The 18,736-nt window shown below is 51.8% G+C and overlaps 1 protein-coding gene across 1 annotated transcript; it reads right to left on the reverse strand.

The window, feature by feature from the left end:
• Positions 1 to 7,715: 7,715 nt before the first annotated feature.
• Positions 7,716 to 9,227, reverse strand: PYY (peptide YY). Its single transcript, XM_029212642.1, has 4 exons — positions 8,869 to 9,227; positions 8,265 to 8,452; positions 8,095 to 8,175; positions 7,716 to 7,944 (listed from the first exon to the last, which is right to left on the reverse strand). The coding sequence occupies exons 2-4, from the start codon at positions 8,450 to 8,452 to the stop codon at positions 7,920 to 7,922; spliced, it is 294 nt and encodes a 97-aa protein (XP_029068475.1). The 5' UTR covers positions 8,869 to 9,227; the 3' UTR covers positions 7,716 to 7,919.
• Positions 9,228 to 18,736: the final 9,509 nt, after the last annotated feature.

Here is an 18,736-nt window from a genome sequence, read left to right on the forward strand (position 1 = left end):
CTGAGGGGCAAGGAGCAGGGAGACAGAGGCAGCACGGAGCCCGTCGCCCGTCTCCAAGCCTGGGACGAAGAGCAAAGGGCTACTCAGACCTGACCACCCCTCCTCCTAGAGCCTGCCCTGGAGAGCACGACGGCCCCTCTCAGGAGCAGCGCAGCAGGCGGAGCTGAGCCAGGGCCCGGGCAGAGCAGAAAAGTGTAGCAGAGAAGGTGGGGCCGTGGGGCAAGAGACACAGGACTCATGACATCCAGGGCCTGATGGCTCTGAAGAGGCAGGTGCGGGGTGGGAGTTGGAGCAGAGGGGCTGCTGGGAAGTAGGGGCACGCCCGCTCCCCTGCAGGTTGGGGGCACACAGAATGAACTTGTGAACCAAAGGGCAGGAATCCATTGCCTGTTGGTGGGCTGCCCTCCCACCCTCCCCAGCCTCCCCGCCAGGGGTAGACATGCTGATGCGGGCCCTGGAGAGGACACCACAGCCCCTGTCGCTGTGAGCAAGAGGCCGGCCACACGCATGGATTTGTGTTCACAGCCACCATCCCCTGCCCCGTGCACATTTGCAGTCTTCTAGTCAGCGGCAGGCTGCTCTTCCAGGGTGCTGGATTTGTCCAGATGTAGAGCCGGACCCACGTAGGACCTCAGGCCTCCGGAGGCCCCCAGCCCTGCAAGGCACCGGCTCCTTCCCCACATCCCAGCCCGAGCCCCTCGGAGACCCCGACCCCGAGCTCAGGACAGGCTGAGCCCACTTACCCTGAATCCTGAGGGAGCGGGTGCTGGACCAAGCGGGTGCCTGCCTCAGGCCGGATGGATCCCCCTGCCCTTGGCCATAGCCCTTTTATAGTCCTCAGCCCCCCAGAGTCCCCGCCTCCTGTCAGCCTCTCTCACTCCCCAGCCCTCAGCCCCTCCTCCCACCGTCTCCCGGGTGCCCACAACGCCAGCGCGCTAGGGCCAGGTACAGGAGGGGAACAGGGAAGTGTTATGGGTGCCACACTAGCGCATAACGGGTAAAAGTTATGGACCACAATCAGTCTCCTGTAGGCCCCCCTCTGCCTTCGGGCACCAGAGCAGGCTTAGTTCAAGAAGGACGGGGTTCTGGAACATCAGGATAACTGGAAGGTTCTGATTACAGGCCTGGGAACAGCTCCACCTGCCTCCCAAGGATTAACCCAAATCCTCAAACAGATTCCCTCAGGGCAGAAGATTGAGGCTGTGGCTCAGAGACTCCAGGGATGAAGACTGGAGACTCAGGACTTCCTTTCCAGTTTGTGATTAGAACAAGATGGGAACGGGGGAGATGCTTCAGGTAACCAGGGAGTGTGGAAAGGAGTGGGGACCCAGGCAGGGAGAAACCCTCTCCCTGGCTGGTGTATAGGATGCAGAATGAGAACTGATGTGCCCCGGGGAGAGCGGGGTGCCAATATCTAGTAGCCGTTTCCCAGCACCCCCATTCCAGGGAAGTGATAAAAACCAGCATCATTTGGAAAGCCTTGAATTTTCCAAAGTGTTCCCAGCTCAGTCACCTCAGTGAGTTCCTTCAACAACCCATTTTACAGATTCAGAAACTAAGTCTCAGAGACATTAAGTAACTAGCCTCAGGCCACATAACTAGTCAGTGGGAGATACAGGGTTTGAAACAAAGTCTAACTCCAAAATCTGGACTCTTCTAAGTAGGGCTGTTAAAATATTGCTATAATTTCCTGATTTTTGGCTGAGAAACATGAGGCTCACAGAGGCGAAGACACTAGCCCAAGATCACACAGTTGTCCAGGACTCAAGTTCTGGCTTAGATTCCCAACCCCACCAGTACGAGCAGCCCCACCCCCACCCCGCCCCCAGGAACCTCTGAGTCTCCCCTACTCAGCGTCCCTTCCCCAGCCCACTGCCCCCTCCCCAGCTCAGGCCAAGGAGCACAAGTGACTGAATAACTCAATGAAGCCTGAGTAGGGAGCAAAGGACTTCTCACCCCTGAGGTTCTGCTGTCCCAGATCAGGACACCAAAAGAGTGTGTCAGGAGAGGATTTGGTTGTGAGGCGGGGGGGGGGTGGGGGGTGGGTAGGTAAGGACTGGAGGTGATGCTGCAGGGATCTGAGCTTTGCTTTTCCTCAAGATAATGAGGATTAAAGAAGCCTCAGGAAACACCAGTGTTCTGTCTTGTTCCTCTCAGTTCTGACTTCTGGCAACAAGAAGAACAATAATGCTTCACCCAACAACAACTTACATTCTGCAAAGCAAATATGGAGGTCGTTCGGTCTCCGCTAGCCCTGGCCCTTCTCTGGCCTCGGGATCCCACTTGGTAAAACAAGGGTGAATTAGTGGCTGGTCCCAGGAGGGCCTCTGGTGAAGCCAGCAGAGGCTGCAGGCTGCCACCAGGGGGCGCCAGGCTCCAACCCTAGTTCAACAGGTCTGGTCTCCCACAGGACTGTAGTGCTGTGGGACGGTTCTGGCCACCACCCCGGTCAGCTCCCAACCCCTGCAGACAGATGGTAGACCTGGGGATTGACTCAAGTGCTGGGGCCATCTATAGTTTTGGCCTGTCACAGAGGGGACATAGCTTTGTCATAGCTTTGTCAGTGCCTAAGAAATGACAGTTACTCTACAATGTCAGCTGAACCTACAGCTTTCGTTTTTCGCCTCTGCAAACAAGTGATTCCTCTTCTGGGTCCTCTCAGGGATGTTGTGACAACTGAGGAGGAAGGGGTAGTGGATGTGCTTTCTAAACCGTATGGCCGTGTCCAGACTGGCGATGCTTCTCACTCACCTTCGTATATTCCCAGGGCTTGCCATGGAGCCCTGCTTAGAGAAGCACCAAGGACTTACCTGCAGACAGAGTAAGTGAAGGCGGAAGTGATCTCTCTCCCCCTGCCAAACCTCATGCCCCTGGGACGGGGACGATGGCCATTGGGCAGCGTTGGGGATGGCGTAAGGGCTCAATGAGACGAGGAAAGGAAGACCCCAGAAACACCTGGGGTCACTAGGTGAAGATGAGTGGACAGTAGCAAGGGGCACGGGGGTCCCCACATATGAGACTGCAAGAGCAGGAATTGGACCAGCATTGCACCCTCCATACCCACCCCCTACAACAAGAGCTCCTCCAAAGCAGCCTGGGCCAACTCTTAGGCCAATGTCTTATTCCCACACTGGATGGCAGCAGGAGAGGTGGGGAAAGCTAAGCTGTGGCCACCCCCAGATACCAGGAACCCAGGGGGTCCCCCATTCCCTGGGGAAACCCCTTGGGCTGAGGATTCTCACACACACCTTGGGCCCCTATCCCACCCCCTTAGGACCAACTCAGGCCCAACTAAGGGCTCAGGTCACTGATTTGGAACCCGGGCTCTGTCCCCACTTCCCTCCGCCCTGGGGACTCCATCTGCCTCCAGGGTCCCCTGCAGGCTCAGGAGTGCTCAATAGCTCTCCCTGCCCCGAGTGCCTGCAAAAGCAAATCCTATCATTGTCAGCTCGAATTTTTCCTGAAGAGGAAGGCTTCTTTCTTGCTAAGAGAAAGGCTAAACCAATCCATATAATAAAGTGTTGGGGGAGAGGGATGGATGAATGGGGAGGAAAGAAAAACGTAGGGGCTGGCTGTGGAAGGAGGGGAGTTTTTCCTTTGGGGTGGAAGGGAGCGATGCCAGAGCAGTTTTGAGATGGGTTAGGAATGAGTAGGAGAAGAAAGGAAAAGAAGGGGGATACTCATAAGCATGTGCCAGGCTATGCCAAGCTGACCTGTAGATTCAGCTCTCCTACTCACCAGTTCTGCCATTCATTAGCTGTGTGACCTTTAGCAACTTACATCATCTCTCTGAGCCTTAAAGCAGCGAACTATTATTATTATTTAAGGTGTAAGGTGTATTATAATTTAAGGATCCCTGTTTAACCAGTGAAGGAATAAATGCAGTGAAATTAAGTGACTAGGCCAGTCACACAGCCAATGAATGGCAGAGATGGGACTCAAATCCAGATCTTTTTTTTTTTTTCACATCCAGATCTTTTGTCCCTGAGGCTATTGCACCAACCGTAGGGTCCCTGCCCTTGAAGAACTCCTGGTGTGAGAGCTCAGATTCGGGCTACAGATATACTCAGGGCAGACCAGGAAGGTTCTGAAGGAAATGAGGCTTGAGGTGGATGTGAGGAATGGTGAGGGGTGAGGGGATGCTATTTCACAGAAGCAGGGAGGTGGCAGCAGGACTGAGCGGCTCAGGGGTGCACATCAAGGAATCGTGGGAGATGCCACCAGAGGAGAAAGGGTGTGTATGGGGAGTCTTGCATTTCTGGCAGAAGCATTTAGATTTAACAGTTAATGGAATCAGAACAGGCACAGGGTGGGTTCTCTTACCTCTGTCCCTAACTCTATGGCCTCCTGTAAGTCTTTCCCCTTCTCTGGGCCTTGAAATTTCCATCTGCTCAATAAAGAGGTAAGACCAAGTGATTTCTAGATGATGTTCAAAGGAGATGGTGTTTGTCGCGGATTAGGCTAGCTGCCCCAATATCCACTCTCTCCTCCCTCCATCATAAAAAAGTGTAAAGCGAGTACATGGCCATTCAGCTGAAGACATCTCCTGGGCTGTTCTTGCAGTGAGGTAGGGCCATATGACTAAGTTTTAAGCAATGAGATGAGAATTTGAGTGATTTGTGCCGTTCTGTTTTTACAAGTGGATGTACCCCCCTGTGACAAATGGCACCAACAGTGACCACAAAAATACTTCCTATCCCACAAGTAGTTCTACGATGAGGTCTAAGTCCCCTCTTTTTGAATGCAGGTGAACCTGTGACCGCTTGGACCAGTAGAGTATAGTGGAAAATGCTGTGTGACTTCTGAGGCCAGGTCATAAAAGGCAATTGTTACGAGTTAAATTGTGTCCTGCTACCCCCCTTCCAATTCATATGTTGAAATCCTAACTCCCACTACCTCAGAATGTGACCTTATTTGGAAATAGCGTCATTGCAGATGTAATTAATTAAGATGAGGTCATACTGGAGTAGGGCAGGCCCCTAATCCAACATGACTATTGTTATTATAAAAAGGGAAAGGGGACATGGGTTCGTGCCCCGGTCCGGGAGGATCCCACATGCCGCGGAGCGGCTGGGTCCGTGAGCCATGCCACTGAGCCTGCGCGTCCGGAGCCTGTGCTCCGCAACGGGAGAGGCCACAGCAGTGAGAGGCCCGCGTACAGAAAAAAAAAAAAAGGGGAAATTTGGACACAGAAGCGGACACGCATAGAGGGAAAATGATGTGAAGAGGCACAGAGAGAAGACACCCATCTAGAAACCAAAGAGAGAGGCCTGGAACAGATCCTTCCCTCACAACCCTCAGAAGGAACCAACCCTGCCAAACACCTTGATCTGGCCTCCAGAACTGTTGTTAAACCACCCAGTTTGTGGTACTTTGTTACAGCAGCCTTAGCAAACTAATACAGCAATGTAGCCGCCTTCTGGTTCTCTTGGAGCATTCATTCTGGGGGAAACCAGCTACTGTGTAAGTCCAACTACCCCAAGGCATGATGCTGGAGAGGCCACATGTAGGTGCCGGGCTGGGATCCCAGACGACAGCCAGCAGCACCTGCCGGACCCAGCCAACCTCTGACAGCCACTGTATGAGAGGCTCCAAGGGACAACTGCCTAGTCAAGCCCTTCCCAGTCCTGACACACAAAATCATGAGTGAAAGACAGCGGTTATTTAAGCCACTAAGTTATAGGATAACTTGTTATACAGCGTAGTAACGAGCGCACCTCCTCTTTCTCCTTCCCTCCCTTCCCAGTGGCTAGAACACGGATGCGGTGGTGGTGGGCCATCTTCAGTCGTGTAGATGAGGGCGTGGGGAAGCCTCAGAATAGAAACCTGGGATGTTGGATGCCCCCGTGGAGCAGAGATGCCAACTCCCCAGATGCCACTCTTATTTTATGTAGGAGAAAACTAAACTTCTTTCTTGTTTAAGCCATTTTTAATTCTGTCTCTATTTTAAAAGCCACATCAATACCCTGGCAATATAATGTATGTAAAACAAATAGCTCAGTGTCTAGCACATAAGTAGGTGCTTTTTTTTTGTCCACCTGCGCAGCTTGCGGGATCTTAGTTCCATGACTAGGGATCGAACCTGGGCCCCTGCAGTGAAAGCACCGAGTCCTAACCACTGGACCACCAGGGAATTCCCAGTAAGCACTTAAAAAAAAAAAAAGTAGCTATTTATATTGTCGTCATTAATGTTACATCTAAGGTTCCCTCCAGCTCCGACACTGGTTGGGTTTGAGCAACAGTGGATTAACCACCTCTCAACACTCCCCCCAGTGGACGTGAGGCAAACCACGTCACTGATGTTGAACCAGACACGTCAAACTGGGCAAAAATTGTCCGTGGTCATATAATTTATACCAGGGTTCTCTTCTATTAGCCTCAAACTGACCACGGCTCTCCCAAGCAGACCAACACACAGGGGACCATGGACACCAACACAGATTCACATCCTCCCACTTCTCCAACCACAAAATGAACCAAAGCTTGTGGCAGCCGTTGCGTGCTCCCATCCCACCTCTCCTGGGGCGCGGGGTGGGAGGGGAACGGGATAGAGTAGAGGAGAGAAGACAGGGGGAATTGTGATGGGAAGTGGGTCTCAGATAATGGCAATACTGTAGGGAGAGGAAACCAGAGAAATGAACTAACTCAACCCCCCAAGCAATCAAGAAAGGCTTCTGGGATGAGGTAGCCACTACCCTGAAGCTGATCTCCAGACTGAAGAGAGGGAAAGGGATCTACAGGCAGGGGGAGTGGCCTGGGCAAGGGCTTAGAGCATTAGAGTCCACACAGCCTGTGACCTGACCAGGCCCTGGACCTGCTTTCATCTCCCCCTTCTGCCCTACCTTCAGGGAGGCCGGAGGGCAGCTCAGGGGAGGGTAGGTGTTAAAGCCCCAGGGACTCCAAGGCAGGTTGTGTCTGAGCAGGGGCCTCTTCTGCAACTATGGCAGAGCCAGCTTGAGGGTCCCCTCCCACAGCCACCTAATGAGGGTATCCTTGCCATGGCCTTGTCACAAGGAGGGCATGGTTAGTGACTTATCTACTGGGTGTAAATTCAGAAAGGGCAGGGCGGCTGCTGAGAGAAAGGGCAGCCTCCACACTCCCATCGCTCCTCCTGCCCAGGGAACAGAGGTGTTAGAAATGACCCCTTCCCCAGCACACACACCCACCTCACCCCCCAAATAACTCTCCCTCCACAGCCCCATCGTGGGTCCCATCTCCACCCCCAGCCACTACAGCCGGGGGGGTTAGTAATACACCTCCTCAGGGTAACCGGGGTGTTGGTGTCAAGCCCACGCTCCCAACCACCTTCATCTTTGGGGGATGGGGGCAACCCTGTCTCCACCTGCTCTGCTGGGCTGCCTAGCATGCTCCTTTCCACACTTTTCACCCTTCAGCAACAATTCTCGCTGCTCCTCTCTACCCCTTTTGAAGAACTTCCAACCTATCTCCACCCCACCGGACTAGAGAGTTCCAGAGGACCCTAGTCTGGATGCTATCCACCCCCCTCGCCGAGTGGCAGCGTTTTCTCTAAGCTCGGATCAGAGAGAGCCCCCCCACCACTCCACCCCAGCCCTGGCCTGGGGCGCCTTTTGTCTCACGTGCCGTCTTCTATCCTCGCAGTTCTCTCGTCTCCACCCTCCACTCCCACCTGGATGCCACCTCCACGAAGGAGAAGGGAAAGAAAATAGAAACGCACGCTTTGCACGTCAGTGAAATTTGCTCTTTATTTAGGGACCAAGGAAGGACCACACACAGCCCTCCAGCCCAGGGACGGGGGTACCGAGAAGTGGAATGAGGACCCCACCCCGAACCCTCCCCAGACGCAGCAAGCGGGAGAGGAATCCAGGTTCCGGGGTCAGGAGCAAACATGCAAATGAGGTTGGTGAATCAGCGTGTCTCTCAGGAGGCCTTGGGGGTCTTCACCACAGGTAGGCGCCTTCTGGCCTGTAGGAGGGAAAGGAAAAAGAATCACACGGAGCCCGGCGTCGGATCTGGGGAGGCGAGACTTGGGGAAAGTACTAGGTGGCGGTGCCAGGGTGGCAGTAGGACCAGGCCACGCTCCAGGAGACAGGGCGTGTGGTGGGGCGCTTTTACCGCGACTTGACGGGCCGGTCCTCGGGATCGGGGAAGAGCAGTTTGGAGAAGAGAGCTTCCGAGATGTCACGTTTCCCGTACCTGCGGGGCGGGGCCAGAGGTGGGCGGGGTCAGGCCCGGCCGCGCCCCTAGTGGCGACCCCGCCCCGCCCACCCCGCGCACGAGCTCACCGCTGCCGAGTGACCAGGTTGAGGAAGTGGCGCAGAGAGAGGTAGTAGCGCTTCAGCTCCTCCGGCGAGGCGAGTGCGCCGGGAGCCTCGGGTTTGGCGGGGTAGGCGTCGACCAGCGCCCCCAGGCAGAAGAGCAGGGCCAGCAGCACTGTGGCCATGGCGGGCCACGGCCTGCGCACCGTCACCATCTGGAGAAGGGGCACTGGAGTCAGCCCGAGCCTCTACCCCTGAGGCAGGAGGCTGAGGCTGCCGTGGGGCCCACGCTCCAGCGGCCTGTCTGGGGCTGGTACCCGACCAAGGGTCAGCCACCTGCTCGCTGTGTGTTCTCAGGCACTGCACCGTCTCTGGCCTCAGTCTCCTCATCTGTCAGAGGGGCGTAAGCCCTGCCTGCCTCCACTCGTGTTACCCAGAAGGGTAGATGGAGGAAGAAGGCTATGCTGGCAATGGGGGCTCCCCCGCCTCTCTCCTTCCCACGTCGGCTGGCCCCCTTCCAGTCCAGCTTCCCGCCACTCAGTCCCAGTTTCCCCCATCCTAGCCTCAGTTTCCCCACCAGATAGCCTGGGATCCCCAGCACCAGACCGTTCCTGGGTCCCAGGCCACTCACAGCGACAGCTCCAGAGGCAGAGATGATCAGGAGATGGAAGGCGAGAGGAGTCCCAAGGGCTGGGCTGCTGCAGGTCGGGCTGTGGCCTACTCAGCTCAGGGCTTTCCCTCCGGGGCTTATATCCAGGCCTGAAAAGGGAGGGGGAGCTGGAGGGGGGAGGGCTCTTCTTCCTTCCTCCCTCCACCCCAGACCAGATCGCTGAGCTTACACCCAGACAGTGCGTGATGTCTCCACCTCCAAGGAGCCGGGGAGGGGGGGAGCTCCCACACTCGGACTCAAGGTACCTCTGGATAGGGTGCCTAGCCGGAACCCCATCTTCACCCTACAGCCACCCAACAGCAGGTCTAGCCTTCGGAGGAAGTGAAGCATTTGGATCTAGGTTCCTGGGATGACCCCTAGGATCAGGGCTGAGATTCCATCTTTCCTAGCCTGTCCACGGGTGGGGGTGGGGGCTCGGGGGGGAAGGGGAGCAGGAAGCCAAACCTGCGGGACCTGTGACCACTCCTTCCAAAAGCCAGCCTTTTCAGCCCCTGCTCTGTAATATGTTGGAGGAGAGCCAAGGAGTGACAGGACCTGTGGGGAAAACTCTCTCTCTACTGGAGGCAGGGATGGGAGCTATGACCTTGGCTCTTGACCTCCTGTTTATGATGTCCTGGAGGAGAGGCCTCTCTGGACACCCCACTGTGTCTCCTCTCTGTTAAAGAGTTGGTGAGGGCTTCCGTGGTGGCGCAGTGGTTAAGAATCCGCCTGCCAATGCAGGGGACGCCGGTTCGAGCCCTGGTCTGGGAAGATCCCACATGCCACAGAGCAACTAAGCCCGTGCACCACAACTACTGAGCCTGTGCTCTAAAGCCCGCAAGCCACAACTACTGAGCCCTAGAGCCACAACTACTGAAGCCCGTGCGCCTAGAGCCCGTGCTCTGCAACAAGAGAAGCCACCCAATGAGAAGCCCACGCACCACAATGAAGAGTAGCCCCCGCTCGCCGCAACTAAAGAAAAGCCCACACGCGGCAGAGAGACCCAACGCAGCCAAAAATAAAAATAAATAAATTAAAATTAAAAAAAAAAGAGTTGGGGAGGGGGCGGGAGGAGGCAAAAGGCAGTCCCCTCCCCAGAAGCAGCTGAGTCAGCCACCTGTGCACCCAGCCTGACACATACAGACTCAGGTCCAGCAGGCCTGGCATAGAGATCCCTTGCAAGGCAGTGTGCCCCCATCTCCATCCAGGTATCACTCAGGGCACTGGTGTCTTATGGGATTGAGTGATGCCAGGGCTGCCCAAGAACATGCCACCATCCCCAGCCCATTGTAATCTCCACTGGGCTCAGGGGCAAATATTTCAGCCAGGGCCTTTGATGGAAACCGGAAAGGACTCCTGTTTATTAAGCACCTACTGTGTACTGGGCAGGACATGATTCAGGCCCCAAAACACAATGAGCTTAGTTTCTCCCCCATTTTACAGATGAGGAAACTAAAGCTCTAGGAGATAAGGAAACAAGAGCCAAGGTCACCCGGGATTCAAATAAGACAAAAGGGCTGAGGCAGACCCCAGGAAGAATCCCACTCAATCATGGTGGACAGAAAGGCTTACTACCTAGGATAACCATGGGCTTTAGGAGTCAGGCATGGGAGCCAGGGGAAGGAAGCTAAGTATGGGGTCTGCCAACCCCATCAGACCCACCTACCCCCAGCAGGAAAAGAGAGGGCTACTGGGGAGTCTCCCCATAAAGCCATTTCCAGCTCCCTTTCCCTGGCCTGGCTGGATCCTCCAGTGCTTCCAGGGATCCCATCAGCCCACACAAGCAGGAGGGGGCTGTCCAGGCCCCTAGTTCAGGGCCAGCCCCGCCACCCTCCAGGACAGATGGCCGTGGGTGTTATTTTTAGAGTTCTCTCTGGAGGTGGAGAGTCCAGGGCTCTCTCAATTACCTTTTTATGGGTTCAGTCACCTGCACTCTCCGGAAATGGCTGCTTATCAGCCACTTGGGCCCTATGGGTCCCACACATCCCAAGAAAGGCCAGGCCGGTGTGCCGAGCATGGAGGTGGAGGAAGACACCAGGACGAGGGGACGTGGACCCCGTCTTCAGAGAGCAGAGGAAAATCATTCTTCTTAGGGAGCTCTCATCTGAGGGGCAAGGCACAACCCTGTTCTCCAGGAACCCCAGGCCACATCCTTGGGTACTCCCAGTCTGTGGTGAGAGGAGCCCCAATCTGAGAGAGGAGGCACCATCCTTGTAGAGCCCCTGTCTGAGGAGTTCCAAGAACATAGCGACAGAGAAATACAGGGGAACAAGCCTGGGTCAGTTTGGAGAGGAAACAACAGAAATAAAAGAACTCCACTCCTCCAGAGGCCTTGGGAAGACAAAAGATAGCTGCTCACCCTAGAGATGGAGAGGGCAGCCGGGAGACTGGTGAGGACAGCTATACCCCCGGGGGTCAGGGCCTAGACAAGGAGCCTGCAGGATAAAGGGGGCAGGGACATCTGAGCGAGGGGCTGTTTACTAACACTGCAGCACCAGCTGGGGTTTCTAGCATGCTGATCCCAGGCAGAGAGATGACAGGTGTTATGAGATGCCCACAGGGAATTTGTGGCATTCCTGGAACCCCCTCACACGTTGGGGAGTGGGTGTCTGAGGATAGATGGGAGGAGAAGTTAGAGGGCATGGGGGAAGGCCCGGATTCAGGGTTCAACCTCTCAAGAAGTCGCTTCCCTGTTTACCTTTAGAGTGAAAGCAAAGGGGACCGGAAGAGGTCCCTCAGGGTGGGCCAGGAGCCAGGCTTCCACTTCACAGTGACAGGGCCAGCTGATCGGTTCATCAATCGCCAGCCACCGCCTCATTGAAGAGCCTATCAATTTGCTGAGGACACCTCAGCCCTCGATCACTGGGCTCAGCCACGCCCCCGACCCACACACCCATCACCATTATTGATCCATGATTCAGTCGCTTTGAGACATGTCTGGAGGGTGGGGGGCTGACATCTGTGAGGGGAGAAACTTCAAAATAGTTGTTATTGCAGACTTGGGACTAGCACCTGCCTCCAACTTGTCCTCAAAGGGAAGTGGGGACAGAATCCCTGGGGTTCCCTTGATCCCCATTCTCAGAACACCTAGCAAGGCCACCCCAGGGGTCAAGGAGGCCATGGGCTTGGACCCCAGTTGACCATTGCCCTTGCCCAGTGGGCTCAAGGCCTACTCATCAAGAGAGAGTAGCCCTTGGGGCTTCCCGGTGGCGCAGTGGTTGAGAGTCCACCTGCCGATGCAGGGGACACGGGTTCGTGCCCAGGACCGGGAAGATCCCACATGCCGTGGAGCGGCTGGGTCCGTGAGCCGTGGCCGCTGAGCCTGCACGTCCAGAGCCTGTGCTCCGCAACGGGAGAGGCCACAGCAGTGAGAGGCCCGCGTACCGCAAAAAAAAAAAAGAGAGAGAGAGGGAGTAGCCCAGAGGGTGAATTTCGTGTCCCCCCCAGCCCACCCTCCCCCACCTCCCCGGTACAAGGCCCCTCTCTGATATACCATCCACTGGGCAGTGCTATAGTCCACCCTCAGGCAAGGCCGCGTGCCCAAGGGTCTATACACAGCAGGTGGCCATGCAGCAAGAGTGATTCAATCCTTACTCAACAAGCACTTATGAGGCCCCTACTCTGTGCCGGACACTGTTCTAAGCACCAGGGACAGAGCAGTGAACAAACGGGCAAAATCCTTGCCCTCGTGGAGTTTACATTCTAGTGGCAGGTGTCATCTACAAATTGGGACTTGCCAGTGGCACTTGCCATCTCCCTCTGCAAGGATTGAATCATGCGTGCTGCACCTGCTGACTTTCAACACCCCCTGAAAGGAGCTCAGGGTGGAGAGCAGAAATGAGGCACTCTGTGCTCTGGGAAAAACTGGCAGAACAGGTCTTCAGAGAGTTAGATATTTTCAGGAGCCGATTTTATGAGTCCAATTCTTGTATCTCCTCATACTTAGAAAAACACTAAAATCCTTCATGGGGACATCTGCTCCTCGTGACTAGCAGAAACCTTCCGCAAAAGAAAATGTGCTTGATTGCATGTACTCCCCCTTCACCACAATCACATATATACTGACCTTCCCCCCTACCTCTTTGGAGCAGTTTCTCAGAGCTATCTGAAATGCTGCCTCCCAGGCTATAGTCCTCATTTTGCCCCAAATAAAACTTAACTTGCAACTCTCACATTATGCATGTTTTTAAGTCAGCACAGGAAATAGAAAATAAATGAATAAACAAGGAATCGTGTAGTATGTCTATTATGGTAAGTGCCATAGAAAAAACTCAAGGTAAGGAGGATAAAGATGCTGGGGTGCGGGGGACTTGTTTTATGTTGGATGGTCAGGGAAGAGCTCACCTATAAGATGACATTGGAAGGAACTGAAGAAGCAAACCACGAGGCTACCTTGGGAGGAATGTTCCAGGTGGGGGAAAGAGCAAGTGCAAAGGCCCTGAAGTGGGAGTACACTTGGCAGTTTGAGGAATGGCAAGGAGGCCTGTATGGCTGGAGTGGAGTGAGCAATGGGAAGAGTCAGAAGGAGCTGAGATCAGGGAGGCAGCAGGGGATCAGATCATGTAGGACCTGCCACTAGAATGTAAAGGTCCTACATCATGTAGGACCACGGGAGGAATAAGATGGCTTTGGCTCAGAATGAGATGAGAGCTTTGGTTGGAGGAGTGACATGAGCTGACTTATTATACTTTTTTACATAAGTCTGTGCATTTAAAGATAGCTTTATTGAGATATAATTTTAACTGAGATATAATTCATATACCATGTTATTCACCCATTTAATAGAACAATTCAGTGACTTTTGGAATATTCAGAGTGGTACAACCATCACCGCAATCTAATTTTTTAAAATTTTATTGGAGTATAGTAGACTTACAATGTTGTGTTAGTTTCCGGTGTACAGTAAAGAGATTCAGTTACACATATACATACATATATTTATTCTTTTTCAGATTCTTTTCCCATATAGGTTATCAGAATATTGAGTTGAGTTCCCTGTGCTATACAGTAGGTCCTTGTTGGTTATCTGTCTTATATATAGTAGTGCGTGTATCTTAATCACAATGACTTACATTTTTGTTTTGTTTTGTTTTGTTTTTTTGCGGTACGCGGGCCTCTCACTGCTGTGGCCTCTCCCGTTGCGGAGCACAGGCTCCGGACGCGCAGGCTCAGCGGCCATGGCTCACGGGCCTAGCCGCTCCGCGGCATGTGGGATCCTCCCGGACCGGGGCACGAACCCGTGTCCCCTGCATCGGCAGGCGGACCCTCAACCACTGCGCCACCAGGGAAGCCCATGACTTACATTTTTAAGAAGCATTCTGGCTGCTCTGTTGGGAACAGACTGAAGAGGGGCAAAATCAGAAGCAGGAGTCCAATTAGGAACCTGTTGTTATGATCCCGCCAAGAGATGTTGGTCGAGTGCGCACACGAGAGCACACACGCACACGCACACACACTCCTCACAGCTGCAAACGTCCCACACGTTTCACCCAAGAACAACTTCCATTTATGTCCGTACAGTACTGACAGCCTTTCATCTAGCTGACAAAATCCACTGGAGAAGATAGAGGAAAAATCAGAGGATATCTACAGTAGGGGCTGGATCTGTCAGTTCTCTGATTGTTAAGGCTACTCGTTTATTCGCCCATGTGAAACTCTCTTTGCCACCTTGATTAGTGGCTGCAGCCCAGGAAAACATTGGCTCCTGTGATGGTGCTTACAGAAGTGCAAGCTTGTTCGTTTTGTCATGAGTATAAATGTCCGTTCCTCTCCAAAGCGACACTACCCACAGTCCAGGAAGCTTTGTCATCTCCTGGGACAAACGGTAGGGAAGTGGGCAGAGGCACTCTCGATGTCCCATGATCCTCCATCCTGGACGAATCACTGTTGGAGGACAAGGGGGACCATGGTGAGTGAGTGGGGTGAACGGGAGTTGTCCAAACTATCACACTGTGGATGCTGGTTATATCTTGGGAGTAGGTTTGCGAGGCAGTAATGCCAAGAAAGAAAGAAAGGATTTTCACTTTTCATGCTAGTAGTTCTCCTGTGAGATCTCCCCTTCCCCAAAGTTGCAGGTCCTTCTGTAAAACACAGTGACCAGACACCTGTGGCATGGTACATACCCAAGGCTCAGGCTCCTCCCTAGAACAGATATCAGCAAAGTCTTTGGCAAAGGACAAAATATTAAATATTCTAGTCTCTGTTGCAGCTGTTCAACTTGGCTATTGTAGTGCAACAGCAGCCATAGAACTATGCAAAACATGAATAGATGTGACTGGGCTCCAATAAAACTTTGTGGACATAGAAGGTTGAATGTCATATAATTTTCACATGTCATGAAATATTATTCTTCTTTTGACTTTTTCAACCATTTAAAAATGTAAAGCCAAGGACCTACTGTATAACACAGGGAACTATACTCAATATCTTTTTTTTTTAATAGACATTTATTTATTTATTTAAAAGTTTATTTATTTATTTTTGGCTGCATTGGGTCTTTGTTGTTGCGCACAGGCTTTCTCTAGTCGCGGTGAGCGGGGGCTACTCTTTGCTGTGGTGCGCGGGCTTCTCATTGCGGTGGCTTCTCTTGTTGCGGAGCACGGGCTCTAGGCACACAGGCTTCAGTAGTTGTGGCATGAGGGCTCAGTAGTTGTGGTGCACAGGCATAGTTGCTCCGCAGCCTGTGGGATCTTCCTGGACCAGGGATCGAACCCGTGTCCCCTGCATTGGCAGGCGGATTCTTAACCACTGTGACACCAGGGAAGTCTCTATACTCAATATCTTGTAATAACCTATAAGGGAAAAGAATCTGAAAAAGAATATACACACACACACACACATGTATAACTGAATCACTTTGCTGTACACCTGAAGCTAACACAACATTGTAAGTCAACTAGACTTCAATTTTAAGAAGAAAAGAAAAATGTAGGGACTTCCCTGGTGGTCCAGTGGGTAAGACTTCACGCTCCCAATGCAGGGGGCCCGGGTTTGATCCCTCGTTGGGGAACTAGATCCCGCATGCATGCCACAACTAAGAAGTCCGCGTGCCACAGCTACGACCCGGCACAGCCAAAATAAATAATAAATAAATTTTAAAATATATATTTTTTTAATGAAAAGCCATTCTTGACTTACAGGATGTACCGAAACAGGTCCACAGGCCATAGTTTGCTAACCCCATGGTCTGAAAACACAAGGGCTTCCCCTCCCTCCGGGTTGAGTTTTCTGTTTACCAAGAGTGAGTTGAGTATGTTCTCTTGATACTTATGCCAGTTATACTTTCACTGTTATCACATAATTATATAATCCAATTAAATATTACACACACTGATGAAATATGAGTGCATAAAGAGTTGTTTCCTTGAAAACTAAGTTGAATGCTTTGGAAAGACTCAACGAAGGGAAAGGCTGAAACGTGAGATTAAATGTGAAGGAAAACTGTAAAATATTCAGGGAAAATCCTAAAAAATCAAGGCAGATCCTGCATAGGAGAGTTTTACACGCGTCTTTAAGTTCTTGGCCCATTTAGTGAAACTGGAAAGAGTAGGTGATAGATTGTGGGATTGTGGTTGTGATTTATGCAGGAAAGACAAGGCGAGCTGGACTCAGAAGACCCAAAGAGAGGTGGGTGCCTGAATGTGCATTTTTATGTTTCAAGTCCAGACAAAATGACTAAGGCATATATGTGTCTATTTTCATTATTGCCCAACTTTAACTCATTTTTTCAAAAGACTGGGCAATGAACCAGTCCTGCTTATCTCCAAATAAGAACTTCTCCAATACTTTATCCATTTCCTATATAGTTTGAATGTTTTTATAGAGTATATATACGTTATTTTAATAAGTTAAAGCACTATTAAAAGAAATTTTTAGGGGACTTCCCTGGTGGCATGGTGGATAGGACTCTGCGATCCCAATGCAGGGGGCCCCGATTCGATCCCTGGTAGGGGAGCTAGATCCCGCATTCATGCCGCAGCTAGGAGTCCGCATGCCATAACTGAGGAGTCGGCAAGCCGCAACTAAGGAGCCTGCCTGCTGCAACTAATACCGAGCACAACCAAATAAATAAATAATGTTTTTAAAAATAATTCTTTTTATTAAAATAATTTTTTAGTTAAAAAAATGTTTAATGCTGGTGTTTGCTGTGAATCCAGGAATGAGATACTGTGAGGGGGCCCTGGGCTCCACTCCCCCCGCCCCAGAGGTCCAGGCACATCCCCACCATGTAAGCACTCCTATTCTTAGGAGGTTATTACAAGATATTGAATATAGCTCCCTGTGCTATACAGTAAGTCCTTTTGTTGATTTTATATACGGTAGTGTGTACCTTGTATAACACATTTTTATCCCTAACTATAAGATGGGATAAAGTATATACTGTGTTTGCCTTACTCCAGGTAAGAAGGCGTAAGCCCACGCCACCCTGTCTCTCCTACTGAATGAAGCTATAAAACTTGGACAGAAGCGCACGGAGCAGTCATCTGAAGAGTCTAAAAAGTAACGAAAAGCAGGCAAACTGGGGAAGAGAGCCAGAATTTGAAGTCCCACTGGACTGGCAGTAAGTGTCTCATTTTTCCCTCTGGTATCCCCAGCATGGACACAAGACAGCCCCAGATCCAGAATGGGCACTGGGGAGAAGAGAAAGATCTCCAGCAGAAACTCTCTAGTTCTGCCTCAAGGAGTGGAAGAGGGAAGTCTAACATCAGAGAGGGTGGAAGAAACCTGGTTTTCCTCTTCTGCCTTCTCTCGTGCCCCAGACCCCAGGCAATTCCGCGGCAGTGGCAGTGGTGACAGTTACATCAGTGGCTGCAGGGGCCCCCAGGCACCGAAAACTCTGAGGGAGGGGAGTCTCCCCACTCTGATCAAAAGAGCTGTGGTCTCAAGTGGGTGGGGTGAACCTCACTGCTTTTTTCTTTGTCCTCCTGCCATGTGGCCCTGAACATGGGCACAGTCACAGGAAGTGTGCCACAGAGGAGGGTAACTCAAGCCCCAGTGTCCTCACTGGAGAACAAAAAAGCCCCAGAGAATCAGAAAGTATGAAGAAAATCGCAGAGAGGTACAAGCAACCCCTGAGAGCTCACCCCTCAGCTGCACCTGAGTGGATCTGGTCCTAAGCAGTAGACCTAAGGCTTTGAGAAATGGACTGGGGTAAGGTCACTCCCCAGGTCCCAGACTGACCACTGGATGCTACACACATGGCACAGATCTGAATAGCACTGCAAAAACTTTGACCTTGAACTGACATGGAAACTATAACCCACAGAAGTCTGGGTAGGACTTGCAGCTTGGACCCACCTGGGTCAGTCACCTGCTAAAACAAAACTACCGACATCCTCTGAAGAATTTGAACAGTAGTCAGATTCTTACAATAGTATTAACTATCCAGGATAAAGCTAGCATTATTTAGCCTATTAGTACCAGGAAAATCATCACCTCACACAGAGAGATGCAAATGCTGAGATGACACAGACTTTGGATACATCTGACAAACATTTCAAAGCAGTTATTTAAAATGCCCCAAGGAGTAACGGCAAATACTCTTAACATGGATGAAAGGATAGAAAGTCTCAGCTACTAACTAAAAGATATTAAAAAGAATAAAATAGAAATTTTAGCACTGAAAGAATAAACTAACCAAAACAGAAATTCACTGGATGGGCTCAAATAGCAGAATGGAGATAACTGAGGAAAGAACCAGTGAGCTCGAAGCTAGATCAATAAGTCCCGGAGAAAAAAACTAGTGAAAAAAAACTCGAACAGTCTCAGGGATATGAAAGGATAATACCAAATGGTTTAATAGTCAAGACATCAGAGTTCTGGAAGGAAAGGAGAAAGGGTGCAGTACAGA

The sequence above is a fragment of the Monodon monoceros genome, unplaced genomic scaffold, assembly GCF_005190385.1.
Source record: "Monodon monoceros isolate NGI ecotype Baffin Bay Population unplaced genomic scaffold, NGI_Narwhal_1 Super_Scaffold_9, whole genome shotgun sequence".
In the NCBI taxonomy this organism is placed as follows: domain Eukaryota; kingdom Metazoa; phylum Chordata; class Mammalia; order Artiodactyla; family Monodontidae; genus Monodon; species Monodon monoceros.

What these genes read in the sequence shown, in the direction of transcription:
- PYY (XM_029212642.1), bottom strand. Translation starts at nt 8,452, where the DNA reads ATGGTGACGGTGCGCAGGCCGTGGCCCGCCATGGCCACAGTGCTGCTG. An exon ending in AACCTGGTCACTCGGCAGCG is followed by an intron (nt 8,176 to 8,264) that starts GTGAGCTCGTGC and finishes CCCGCCCCGCAG; the next exon opens with GTACGGGAAACGTGACATCT. An exon ending in GACCGGCCCGTCAAGTCGCG is followed by an intron (nt 7,945 to 8,094) that starts GTAAAAGCGCCC and finishes TCCCTCCTACAG; the next exon opens with GCCAGAAGGCGCCTACCTGT.